General features: G+C 37.0%; 1 protein-coding gene and 1 pseudogene across 1 annotated transcript in view; one reads left to right on the forward strand and one right to left on the reverse strand.

Moving 5' to 3' along the window:
• Positions 1–550: 550 nt before the first annotated feature.
• Positions 551–6,901, reverse strand: LOC137403944 (uncharacterized; annotated as a pseudogene).
• A 426-nt stretch (positions 6,902–7,327) lies between these two features.
• The window catches only part of LOC137404182 (CAAX prenyl protease 1 homolog), a 56,389-nt gene continuing 49,925 nt past the window's right edge, over positions 7,328–13,791 (forward strand). Inside the window, exons 1-2 of the mRNA XM_068090343.1 lie at positions 7,328–7,522; positions 12,473–12,619. Of these exons, the coding sequence (XP_067946444.1) occupies positions 7,418–7,522; positions 12,473–12,619 (252 nt within the window). The 5' untranslated portion in view covers positions 7,328–7,417. The remainder of the gene's footprint in view (positions 7,523–12,472; positions 12,620–13,791) is intronic.

Here is a 13,791-nt window from a genome sequence, read left to right on the forward strand (position 1 = left end):
TTTGTTCATTGCCAAGTGTTAAATGTGAGAAAATGACTACCACCCGCTTAGTAACCAAACTTTAATTTTATGTATCCGCTTTTATCAGTTGCATGACCAGTAATTTGAATTCAATGTTGACAAATGTTTTATCAAGCTCTGTTAGCTCAGCGTAATCAATGAATTATAATAGTACCAGTGATAGTAGTTGGGTTTACTACCTGAACTGTGATAAGCAAAGTACCATATGTATGAACCGACATAGTTTATCATCTCTGTATTGAGAAAGTGTAATAAAAGTGGTAGAAGTACTAGAAAGAAAAGGTGACAATTACATTATTAGCACTATAAAGAATTTGCAAAAGAAAAGTTTTTCTAAATGATGCATAGAAAATTATAGTTTGTTCTTCAAAAGCCCCTGCTAAATTTGGCTAAAAAGATGATGAATAATTCTATCATCCCATAGCTCACACAGTATTACAGTATGTACTATTAGTAGTACCGTAATACTGCGCCTAGTAGAACTATTACTACTACTAGTAGTACCTCTAGTAGTAGTAGTAACAGTACGACCACTATACCATTACCACTTGCAGTACTAATATGTAAAGAAGTATTCACATTACAGTCTACATATCAGTATGTAGTAATGTGTATAGGCCTAATGAGAGGCTTTGCACAACATTCTGGAAGAGTCTTTGCAAGATTAATTTTGGCACAAGGTAAAACTAGCAGTGCATTGTCTACATGAAGAATTACAGAAATACTTCTACGAATTGGAAAAATGAGGAATTGTTTGTAGTCAGCAAATTCCTTCAAATCAAGACTTTGGTGTTGCCAAGGAAAGACTACTGAATCAAGGTCGTTGTCAGGCTATGATTGGCTCTGCTTTATATCCTCTTTCCTTCGCAAGGTCCGCCCTTACATTTCCTGTCAGCTGGGAATTTCTCAATAGAGTTCGACCTCTTTTCATTTCCTGCAAAATATAATTGAAAGCAATGACGTCTGACTAACTAGCGGGTGTAGAGGTCATTAGCAAGGACCAAAGGCTATTTTCATTTCAAGGGGCATAGACATCTTTTACAGTATAAAGGATTTAAGAGATTAACTTACCATCTTTCTATGTTTAAGCTATGCTGCTAAACACTGATAAGCTTTAAAGATTTTCAATTATAACTCTTGTGCCTTACAGAGGTTTGAACAGACCAGATAAAGAAGACAGCAACAACGATTGACTTACAGCGGATCGTTTCTCCTGGTAGAGTTGCTGCTGAAGCTTAGCGCTATTCAGCATGTCTCGCTCTTCTCTCCTCGCCGCCATAGCTGTTATTCGCTGCTGGTTTCTGTTGAGGTGGGCAGTTGCCTGGTTCCTGCTTTCTACCTCTCTCTTGTAAGATGTAGCATTCACTTGTTGCTGATAGGTTTTTGATGGAGTAGAGGTCATAGCACTCGGAGCAGTTGACGCAACCTGGCATAACAACCCAGTGATTATTTTGCAGCTCGTATTCGCTGTTCAAGAAGTAATAGTGTTCTTCAGCATCGCAAAGAGCCTTTTAACATGCTGGATTAGTAATGGTAACTACCATTGAAACAATTGGGGGTGTTCTAGAATACTTGAGAGAAAAGCATTTAAGTAACAGGCTGACCTAAAATTGTTTACTCGACCACAAACAACATGAAGAGGGGTGTACGGTGGTTAAGAGGACGTATGAGTGGATTAAGAAAAAGTGGTTAGGAAGAGGTATGAAGTGATTAAGAAGTGGTGTGAAGGATTAGGAAGAGGCATGAGACGAATAAGAAAAGGAATGAGGTAAACAGGGCAAGGTATGATAAGCAAGAAGTTGAGGTGAATAGAAAGAGGTATCAGTTTGATGGGAAAATAATGTGAGTCAAACAGGGTCACGTTCAAATCTATAACTGTCTGTTTACCTCTCTCGTATAGCTGGTTGAAGGTCGTGACCTTTCATGAGACATCTGAGAGACAATTCTCTCTCTATGAAAATCCTAAAAAATAAAAATGGAGATATTTATATGTTCATCATCCAATTGGTGCATTCCTACAGGCTACGGTTATAAAACATATTTATATAATCTAGTTTTGCTTTTGTTGATAAAATATTTAGCTATAGATAATATATCAGCGCAAACAACAAAAGCATTATCCCCAAGGTGTGAATACCTTCATAGATTCTCCGACTGTATCTCCGTTCATGTAATAGGTACTCGGATCAGATGGAGTTTGCAAACGATGCCTCGAAGCCTTTTGCCTGAGCTGCAACTTTTTTTCTGGCGGAGAGGCATACGTGACTAGGTTGGAGCCTGAAGCAAGATGAACATTGGAGTTGTCCTGGAAGCTGACTGACTTCATAGCACTTCCTGGAGCGCTCTTTACATAACGGTCACAGTGGTTACTTCTTCCGTTGGGCACCACCTTTTGAAATTGAGAGCTTCCCCATTCCAGTACTAGAAATAAACGAGAAGAAGTGTACACCTTTAGATATCACAGTGTAAAGTAAAACTGGCACTCGATGGTAGAGTTATGTACAGCCCACAAAACAATTAGTCTTTATGTTTTTGAGGGGCAGATTATAGCAAAAAGTCCTTACCAGATCATAATTAGTGCAATCAAGGAAACGCTGAAATAGATCTTAAGAGCTGCTACGTAATATTAATCAACGCATTGTAATCTCGAATTTATAAGTTATCACCATCATATCTACCGTGTAGAGATCCGCTTTACAAGCTCATTCATTGTATTCTAGTCTTACCAATGAGATGTGACTTCATCAGCAAAAATATTTGCAATGCAGTTTTAGGTTTCTCATCTAGAGTAACACGATGACTGGATTACCCAGCTAAATACCCTACAATAGATATGGTGGAATATATCAACATACCTCCGTTGTTGACAGTGTTGTTTCGAAGCTCAAGAGGCTCTGCTACAGCTGACTGGCTGTACGGCTCATGGAAAGGAGGGTCCATTACGTCTGGTATCGGATCAGCTTTCCAATACTTCCATTGAGGCTTTTCCTCACGTGTTCTTTGTAGTTTTATTTCTCTGCCATTTCTTATGATTGGTGTGTTGGTACCAGAATCTCTTGTAATCAGACCATCTTCAAAGCCACTGTCATTGGTTGATCGAGGAGAGAGTTGGTCGTATTTGTATCTATGATGTCTGTTCAAACTCTCATCAAAACTAACAGACCGGTTTGGAGACAGAGACCGAGCTCGACCTCTTGGAGATCGAGGAGATGTATGACCAAATGAAGGAGCTCTTTCGGTAGACAATGACCTTGACCTTGATCTGTGGTAACGGTCACGACTTATTGATCTTGTTCTTTCTTTGTTTGTTGAATACTGATACCGTGGAGAAAGGAGTTCACGCTCTCTTGATAAGGAACGAGAAGATTCTCTGTGTGAACTGTAACTCGGCCGAACTCTCTGCCGTTCTCTAGAGAGTCTGGTTTCTTGTGGGTAGCCAAATAATAGTCTTCGGTCCTCCATTAGCTGGTCCCTTTCTCGTACCTTGATCTCAATTTCATCATCAATCTCCTGCCTTTTCCTATCAATAGCCTGTTCCCTGAGCTTCATCTTGTACTTGAGCTCAGCCTCAAGCACTGAGATATCTCGATCTATTTCATCCTTGGACTTGTCACTTTCCCGTTTGCTTTCCCGTAGTCTTCGTTTTCTCTCTTCTAGTTGCCTGTAGACAAAATATGATAATGTCTGTCAGTGTATGCATATTTAGCATATCAACTCGCTTACTACCTTTACTTGTACAATTATGATATTGTTGTTCGTTGGTAAAAGATGTACTCTTAACTAAAAGCTTGTTTTAAGCAGCAGGAGCAACATCAACAACCTTCTATAAACTTAAAACAGTATAGGTTGTTTCTATATAACTTGCTTAACTAACTACTAGCACAGCTCAACAAACGAGGGAATTTCCTCACTCGGCAATATTGCTTACATCTTGTCTCTTGTTTGCCGCTCGTCTTCTGCGAGTTCATGCCAATGCGCTTCGAGCTGAGCCTCAACTTTTTCCTCAAGTTGCGACTCCGTTAGGTGAGTGCCAGGAATCTCTCTCTCAAGTTCCTTTTTTGTGGTGGAGGTTCGCTGAGTATGATTCTTTATGTGCGGTCGATAGTTTTCATACTCTTCCGAGTGAATACTCAACCCTGCAATACAAAATAAACTGAATTTATGTTTATAGAGCCATAACAAATTTGCATAATATTATCAGCGTTTAATCTTATTATATAAATCTTGTCTAGACCGTAAAAAGTTAGAAATAGTATGAATACCTAGTGACTGAGACAAAAGGTAAGGATAGGTAGCAAACGGTAAGTAAACAATTTTAAAACTTTAAACTTTTTGAGCTCTGAAGTTCATGTATCAACTTCAACCATAAAATATCTTGTCCAAACTCTGCTGTGAGATTTAGAATCACCTGTGTGGGGTTGAAAAGTCGCATCCCGACCACTATTGTAGAACTTTCTAGGAAGTTCCCATGAAACAGGATCCTTATCTGCACCAGAAACTGGATAACCTGGAAAACTATCTTCAGGGTATTTTGAAATTGTGTCGACTATTTGCTGACGAGTTTTTTTGGGCAGCTTGAGTTCAAAAGCAGTTCGATCATAAAGCAGCTGATCAATCCAAATAGCCTGACCATGCGGGATATCAGCGCTTTTTCCTGTAGAGAACATAACCACCAACGGTCTGTCCTCCAACTCTGAAAAAAAATACTGCATATCAAAAATCAAAACTTGCTCTTCTTTTTCCGTCATACTGACTTTATCGGTGTAACTATTAGAATGAGAATGGAAAATGAAAAGCAGTGCACACCTTTGTCTGTCTCTCTTCCTTCTTGTCCATCTATTACTGTGCCTGGCTCATACAGATCCCCTCCTTGCTCTGTTGGCGCTAGCACCTTGTCACCCTTCATGACAGAATGTCTCCTTCCATCATCCGTTTGCACTATGTCGAAGACAAATGTTTCTTGGTAGCTTGTCTCTAGAAAATCACCTTGAGAGCAGGGCGCAAACTCCACCAGAAATTTGTCACCATCGATCTGCAAACAAACATGACTTCTGGTTGCGACATAACTTGCTATTAATAGGCCATTTACAAATGTTTTCAGAGAAGAGACAGTAATTTGTTCAAAAGAGTAAAAGCTTAGAGATGATTTGAAGACACTGAAGTCTAACTAAACAATATAATATGACAGATTAAATGGTTGAAGTTAATCATAACTGGTACAAAATCCTGAAAAACATTGAGTTGCCTCTATTGATTACCTGCGATTTTACAGTTGCTCTATAATATACACCGTCTGTTGTTCTTCTTGCAAGCACTGGCCTATCTATAAGCAAAGCTCCTGCTGCTGGAGAAACATGCATGCTTGACAGAGCACCATCTAGATCATCTGACAGCTTTAACCATGATCTGTCAAAACAAACAAACATTTTGCAACAAGAACATCTGAAAGGGTTAGATAGAAAATTTAAGTTTTAATCTGCCTTAATTTTTTACACAGTTTCACAGCATTTTTGTAGTTACCTCGCAGTTCTATACCGTGCCCACAAATATGGTTGGTACCACTGAGCCCAGGCTTGGTTGAAGTATGGCACCTTCAAAACTTTTCCCTCATCGTCAGTGTAAACTCTGGGTGGAGCGATAAAATTGTATGGATGTGGGTATAGGACTCCAGGATGAGGACCTCTAATGGTAGTAAAAGGTACTGGCCCAGTTGGTATATATGGCGTGCCATATGGGTAGGCAACTCCAGAAGGGGTAACACCCTGCACTATTGTTATCGGTGAAGGATGCTCTAAAGTTGATGTAACGCTACACTGCTTTTGGTTGCCTGAATAGATTTGCTTATTCACAGTACGTATAACGCCGGTTCCATTGTGGGATGCTTTATAAACTGGAGTTATCCTTTCAATAGAGCCATGATTGGTTACAGTAACAATCATAAAAGATCCGTATGTATCAGTAGCCAAGTCTTGCAGAAAGTTAGTTGCTGATTTGTCAACTGTTGCACCTGTTAGATAAATACAATGACACGGGCGACCTCGGCAGACATATGCTACTCGATCCAAGATACCATTTGGGTTAGAGTCTGGGAGGCCGTCGGTAACAAGATATACAGCCTCACATTCGTCATTATTGTAGGCTGCTAACAGCGCTGATTCAGTGTTTGTACCAGTTTTAGCCTCAAGATTATTTATCCAATCTGATGCAACTGTTACAGTTTCGGGCAAACATTGAACCATTTCATCAGACCACTGTGTCACAACTGTGTTGAACTCTACCATATTGAATTTGCATCCTCCTGAAAATCAAACGTGTGACATTTAAATGATATAGGTTAATACGTACTGTGCATCATAGCTCTAAAATAATAGTTTTTAGAAAAAAGAGTATCGAAAAAAGCAGCAAAGACTTTTTTTAGCAATGGCACAAATATGAACTCAAGTTTGTATCGATGGTTGTAAAGTACTTCTTCGAAAATGGTAATATGCTAATGCAAAACAAAACTTACTGCTAAATTAATTTAGAAAAAATATTTAATTATGCAAAAAATGGCATCTAAAACATAATTCATCGTTATAATACAAGCTTTTTTAAACTATTTATAACATTTATTTTAGCACTAAATAAATTAACAAGTACTCATTGTGTACAAGGATTACAATGAACCAAAAGTATAACAAGGCTGACAAAAATATACCAAATTACTAATAAAACAAGGAGTTTAATTCTCACCTCTGAATGCCATTTTGTGAAGAAATTCTTTAAGATGCTCTTTGACTATTGCTAGCCGTGAGTACATGCTGCCAGATGTATCAAGAAGAAAGATAACATTTTTCTCTGACACATCATCAAAGAGTGTAGGTTTAGTAATGCTTGACATTGTATTTTAGCTTTATGCTTACGTCTACAAAAAGCAACAAGCCGTGAACCTTTATTGGAAGCTTCATAAAAACAAAAGGTAGTGATGTTTTAGTTGAAAGCATAAATGCTGAATCATTAGCTTTACTTCTAATAGTTAAATAGCGTGTGCCAAAAATACATACCTTCTATTTGAAAAATGTTTTATTAGTGCGTTTTTTGCACTGGCACGAGTGAAATACACCTTAAATAGAAAAAGGTCATATCGAAAATAGGGAACTGAAATACAGAAAAACGATAGACGATGATGGCTAACGTCAACGAATAGCATTCATGTTTATTCGTAACCAGGCGACAAGTTGTGCATTCGCAGTAGCAACTTTATTCGAAGTTAATTGAGAAAGGAGCAATTGATTCGCTAAAACGGCTCTTTGCGGAAGGAGGCTAAATACCCAGCCTCCTACGGTTTCTAATCTTCATTTCATTGTAAAGGAGCTGTCATTTCTTTTACCGCCTTTACTGAGTCTTTCACAACACAATGAAGCCTGGGCTCGTGGAGTTAGAGGATAATTATATTTTATTTGCAGTACTTTTATTCATATGGCTTGTTTTTATATGGGAAAACTACATTACTCTTCGTCAGGTTTGTAAACTAGACCTATGTGCTTCAGTCGCAAGTTTATACGAAAAAACGAAAAAAATCAAGTCATCGGATAACTTAAACAAATACAGTAGCTGTATTTTAATCTGCACGTATATGTTGTTACTGTTTGTAAATATTAATGTATACTGACTAGGACTTTGTACAAAAAGGGATGTTTACCACACCTTATTGATGTAAAAAGTAGCATGCAAGTTTGAGATAAAACCGCGCGAGCTTAATTATCATCATTTTATGCATATTAATATTGTTGGTGGTGCACATTGACTAGACCTGTGAGTAAATGTTAAGTTTTTGCTGGTTAGCAAAACTAGTAGAACAGCGCCGCCATTTGCCGTGTGCGAAGTCCAATTGTATGGCGCCTTACAGTGCCTCGCGTTGCGTGTTCGCAACTCGAGTTGTACAACTCGAGTTGCCGAGTTGTACAACTCGAGTTGCCGAGTTGTACAACTCGGCCTGGGTTTTTGATGAACTCGAGTTGTGTTATGCAAAACTAACACGGGTTTGTAAAAAAACAAAGTGAGTAATCAGGGTGTCTCATTTACAGAAATTTAATAATAATAATTTAAATATATATATACAGTCAAACATGGATAACTCGAACTTCAAGGGACCGAGCAAAAGTGTTCGAATTATCAGAGCGTTCAAGTTATCAGAGCACTGTCACAAGTCCATATATTTACTTATTTATTAGTAGATACATGTACATATACAAACTATAATATAAATCAAAAGCACAAATGGCTTGTTCCAAATTAAATGCTTCTAATGTAAAGTTTAAAACGTTTTTATGAAAAAGTATAAAGATTTTTCTATCACTTGAGATTGGTTTGTTGTTTGAGGTGATGTTATTGCCAGGACGTTTTTCAGATTGACATTGGCAAAACTTGATCGTTGTTGAAATGCTCAAAAGAAAAGACATTTTTTTCTTTTGGGGTTTTACCCACGATCAATTTTGCCGTTTTTTCTTGAAGTTTATGCAAAGATTATCTTACTTTACCTGGGATTCGTTAAGAGCAACACTCCAAGGCAGTTCAATTAGAAGTTTTACGAGGTTTTACGTACATTCTATGTCACTCACGTTTTTTTAATAGATACTTATTGAATGTACACACGTATTCTGTGTTTAGGTCAAACGATGAATAGTTTTTTTTAGCTCAGACAACGTTAAAGTTTAATTACAACAATTTTTAAGACGTTTTAAACATTCAACATTCCGACGTTGATTCAACACGGAATCAACGTCGGAAAACTATTCATCACGGGCTAGCCGGGTCACGCACTCAAGGATTTTCGCCACGCACATACAAAACAAAAACAACATGCGATTTTTGTTTTGTATGTGCGTGGCGAAAATCCTTGCGCGCGTGACCCGGCTAGCCCGTGCTACTCATCGTATAGCAGTATAAATCAATTTTCACCAAACCTTTAGAAAAGTCGTTGACAAAAATATTTTGCCGATGGTGGTAATAACGACGATTATGAATTACGAAAAGATGAAGTTTACCTCTATGGCTTTGAATAAAGTGATTTTCTAAAGCGATAACAACCGTTTCGGTAGCCGTTGAGCAAAAAAACAGTTCGAATTAACAGTGTTGAGTTCGAGTTATCTATAGCAATTTATCATTACGTGGGAACGGACCAAAGGAAATGTTCGAATTAACCATGTGTTCGAGCTATCCGTGGACGAGTTATCCATGTTTGACTGTATATATACACATTTAAATTATAAATATTAGCGATATTTGATCATATTTATTTCTATAAATATAACGAGACAAAAACAATGTAATGTATAATGTAATGTAGAATGTAAGAAGCAAACTAAAAAACAATCCATGTGAGAGCTGGGCCACTTCTTTTTCAAATGAAAAAGAGTTATCTCTCTAGAATCTGACAAGAAACTGAATGAACACCGAAAATGAACATAGAAATTATTTCAACGGCGTTTACTGATGCACCAAAATAAATTCCATATATAAAATATAGCTAGAGAAAATGAAATGATGAGATGTTCTCAAGCCGAGTTGTTGAACTCGAGTTGCCGTTGAAAGAACTCATCCTGGATTTTTGATGAACTCGAGTTGTGTAACTAGAGTTATATTTACCTAGAAATTTCACTGTCATACAGCCCACGACCAAAGTGATATTGGAAAAAAAGAAAGGGTACTGATGGTTGAGAAATGCAATATTAGCAGTCAAATAGGATAACTGCAATGGTAGCTGTAATGTACTGGGTGTTATTATATACAACAAATAGCAATAATGAAAGGAAAAGATTATATGTTCATATCTCTCCTCCTGCAAAAAAAGAAATGCAATGTTGGCCAATATTAGAAGTAAAATGCACTGATATTATTAGAATAACCAATATTATTTATATAGTAATAATAAAAAACCAGTGCACAATTTTGTTTACATTTCAAAACGGCATAGCTAACAATATCACGAAGTTGTGATATTTATATAGATTTTTAGAAAATTTGTACTACGTAGTCATTGTCCTGTAGTCATCCAAACTTATAATTAATTATTGCAATAATCTCATTAGAACCGTTAGAAAAAATATCATCGTCATGCCTTTACTTACACTGCGTTAGATTTGTAGAAAGTCTGTACTACGTAGTCATTGTTCTGTAGTCATCCAAACTTATAATTAATTATTGTAATAATCTCATAAGAAATGTTAAAAAATATCATCGTCATTTGCTTTACTTATACTGCGTTGGACATCAGTTAGAATGGGAAAGTATTCAAATGTGTCGGCAAATGAAAATGAAAAAATTGAAATCGGCAAAAATGAAACGATTTCTGTACTCCTATGTTAATTGCCAAAACCTTCGGCAATTCGACAATGCTATAGACTGGTGGAAAGTGCACGTTATTTTTTCGTGAAATGCGCAAGACTTCATCATTCTATTATCTGTCCCTCGGCGTTTCAATTTTCGGTCTCAACTTTTATTAAACCAAGCTTTTCAGGTGTTTTGTGGCGATTTTCGTTGAAATTAATCTGTCTATTTGTGTCTAATCCGATCAGATGGGTAAGTTTTAAGATAATACCGACGGTTTACAAAGACTTGGTAAAATATTTAAATAGGTTTAAATGTGTTTTGTATCGTTATTATACTTTAACGACTTTACATAACCATGCTTAAACTTGTTGATGAAATTTCTTGACGAAGGTTCGTCTCATTGTTGATGAATAATTTTCGTAAGTTGTGTGCACATGCATTTATCATAAAAACTCCCACACTTCGCTCCGCTTGTTTGGTCATGGGAAAATTCGTGTTGGTAAATATAACTCGAGTTGTACAACTCGAGTTTTAAACTCGGCACACTATAATTCGCCATTAGCTCTAGTTTTACAGTACATACATACATAGTTTAATTTCTATTAGCTAATGGGTGCCTATTGATGTACCATTGTTAATATAACCAGATTTAGGGTTATGCTACCGTAATACCAATATATTGCACCTTTTACAAAGTCACGTTGCGTGTTCACAACTCGAGTTGTGAACACGCAACGCGAGGCACTGTAAGGCGCCATACAATTGTCCAAGCATATTCAATAACAGATCAAGCTGATGCAACACAGCGGGCTTATCGCTTCACAATAATTACCAATTATTACACGCGTAATATCTCATTGAATGTCACATGCTTTTAGCTATAGTAACCAATGCATGGGCTAGTCTAGTGCTGCACTCAAGGATTTTTGCCACACCCACCAACCCCCACACACACAAAACACACAACACAAACAACAGGGTAGACTCACTAATCGCGGTCTTCTGCATGAATATTAAAAAATACCAACAGATGTCAACTTTATTGGCCAACACAACCTAGTAACGGATGAGCAACCTATTAATGTATCCGAATACCTCATAAAAAATAGGCCAACCAAGTTACATAATTGTTAATACCCATTTCTTCTCTGGAAATATACCTGCCCGTGATTTTTGGCCAAGAACAACCACCGTTCATCATACACCAAAATGTCTCTCATGAGTTCCGGAGGTAGTCCGTAATCTGGCATTATCGGGTGGGTCCAATGCCCTAGTACCGAAACTTAAACTATTTTTAAGCCAATCAAATTCAACTGCAGTCAAAACATTAAAGTTAGCGGTAAATTCAAGCAGGCCATGATTTGTAGCAGGCCAAATTTGATTGGCTTAAAAATAGTTTTAAGTTTCGGTACGGGAGCAATGGACCTACCCGATAATGCCAGATAATGGACTACCTCCGGAACCCGTGAGAGACAATTGGGTTTATGATGGACCCTGGTTATTCTTGGCCAAAAATCGCGGGCAGGTATATTTCTAGAGAAAAAATGGGTATTAACCATAATGTAACTTGGTTGGTCTATTTTATATGAAGTATTCGGATACACTATTAGGTTGCTCATCCATTAGTAGGTTGTGTTTGGCCGATAGAATTGATATATGTTGGTATTTTTTAATATTCATGCGGAAGACCGCGATTAGTGAGTCTACCCTGTTGTTTGTGTTTTGTGTATGGGGGGGGGGGTGGGTTGGTGGGTGTGGTGAAAATCCTTGAGTGCAGGACTAGGCTAGCCCATGAACCAATGTAGGTATGTAAGTTATGGTCACACCATAGCACAACCAAAGATTACACAATTCGGTGTATAGTTGCAATTAGGCTTACCCCGCCGATTTGTCTCAGGTTCATAGATATGAAAATATAGATTCTTTTACAAAATGTATTTTAATAGGTCATTGTGGAGGTCTATTGCTTTTTCTTTTCATGTGAAAATATTTTATAGACAAAAAATGAAACCTCATGACAATACGTGTTGGTAAATATAGTGTAGGGCGTACTGTATTTCATGCATAAAACAATCAAATATGATGATGATGCCTGACCTTATCTGTTTCTTAGCAACGAACTTCTTATTTGTTTACTTAGCGGCAGATATACATGAATGCGATACAAGTGCCTGCCGAAGTAAACACCATCATGGATCAAGAAACATATGGCAAAGCTAGGATCTACCAATTGGATAAAACCAACTTTGGTCTTATTAAAGGTGTAGTCAGCGAAGTGGAGTCAGCGGTGAGGATATTATTATAGTCAACAGGGTTATAATTATTTGAATAGAGTCATACTTTGACATACAAGCTTAATGCGTTCAGGACAGCTTGTCTGTCAATTTACTCATGTCTCAAGGCACTTTTTCCTATATAAAATAACTAAATATAGATTAATCCGTTGCTATACTATGAAAAAACAAAACAGGATATTACGATGAAAAAATGTGTTTCATAATGTATGTTGTAATTCAGTACCTTCGCTAACAAAGTGGCAAATACCCATTTAGTTGTTGAAATCTGAAATAAAATGTAACATTTCTATGTATAGTGCACCCTCAGGATACGATTTTATCCATTCTAGGGTTGGCATCATATAATGAAAGAATCATGGGGGACAAGAAACCATAGTAATTATATAATGCAAACATCCCCTGTTAAAAATCATCCAAGTTTTATATAAATATTGTACATACTAAGAATTAGTAACAAAATAGTATGTTAACCTTAGTAATTATAGTTACCTACAGTACCTTTAGTGTATTTATTAGTTATGATCTGCATTAAAATGTAACATTGCTATGTGCAGTATATACTGTAGAGAGTTCTTACCTTCAAGATAGATGTACGTATAACATAAAATTCGAATTCACTTTAAATAAGTTTAGCTTACTAAACACACACTTAAAGGTTGACTTGCAACAAAATTCACATTACAGTTATTTGATATCAAAAGATTCACTTTGTCTTACTCTGCTGTGTTGTAGGTGCAAAATATGTGGAAATGTGATTACAAGCTCTTAAAAGCTTAAAAACGAACAGTTAATCGCTGCCATCACGAAACTGCCGTAGATTAGAATCTCTTTCCAAAACGGCTCAAATGGGACGTAGTTGTACAAGATGGCTTCTGTCTACATTTTCACGCAACCTCATTCGTCGAAATATTTTCACACATATACTACACGCATTCAATAAAACCATGTCTATTGTCCTTACGCGTCTGTTTTATCGTCATCATAATGCTGTCACTTTTAGCAGTGATATCCTATAACTTACCGTAAAAATTCGTTTAATTTTTTAACCTTAGCTCGAAGGAGTGCATATCATCTTCTGATAAACATGACGAGCCTGTTGGTCACCTGTGATTGTCGAAAAATGCTGCAGAAATTATTCGCGCTGTTTGGCAGGAAGTATGGG

The sequence above is a fragment of the Watersipora subatra genome, chromosome 9, assembly GCF_963576615.1.
Source record: "Watersipora subatra chromosome 9, tzWatSuba1.1, whole genome shotgun sequence".
NCBI classification, from domain to species: domain Eukaryota; kingdom Metazoa; phylum Bryozoa; class Gymnolaemata; order Cheilostomatida; family Watersiporidae; genus Watersipora; species Watersipora subatra.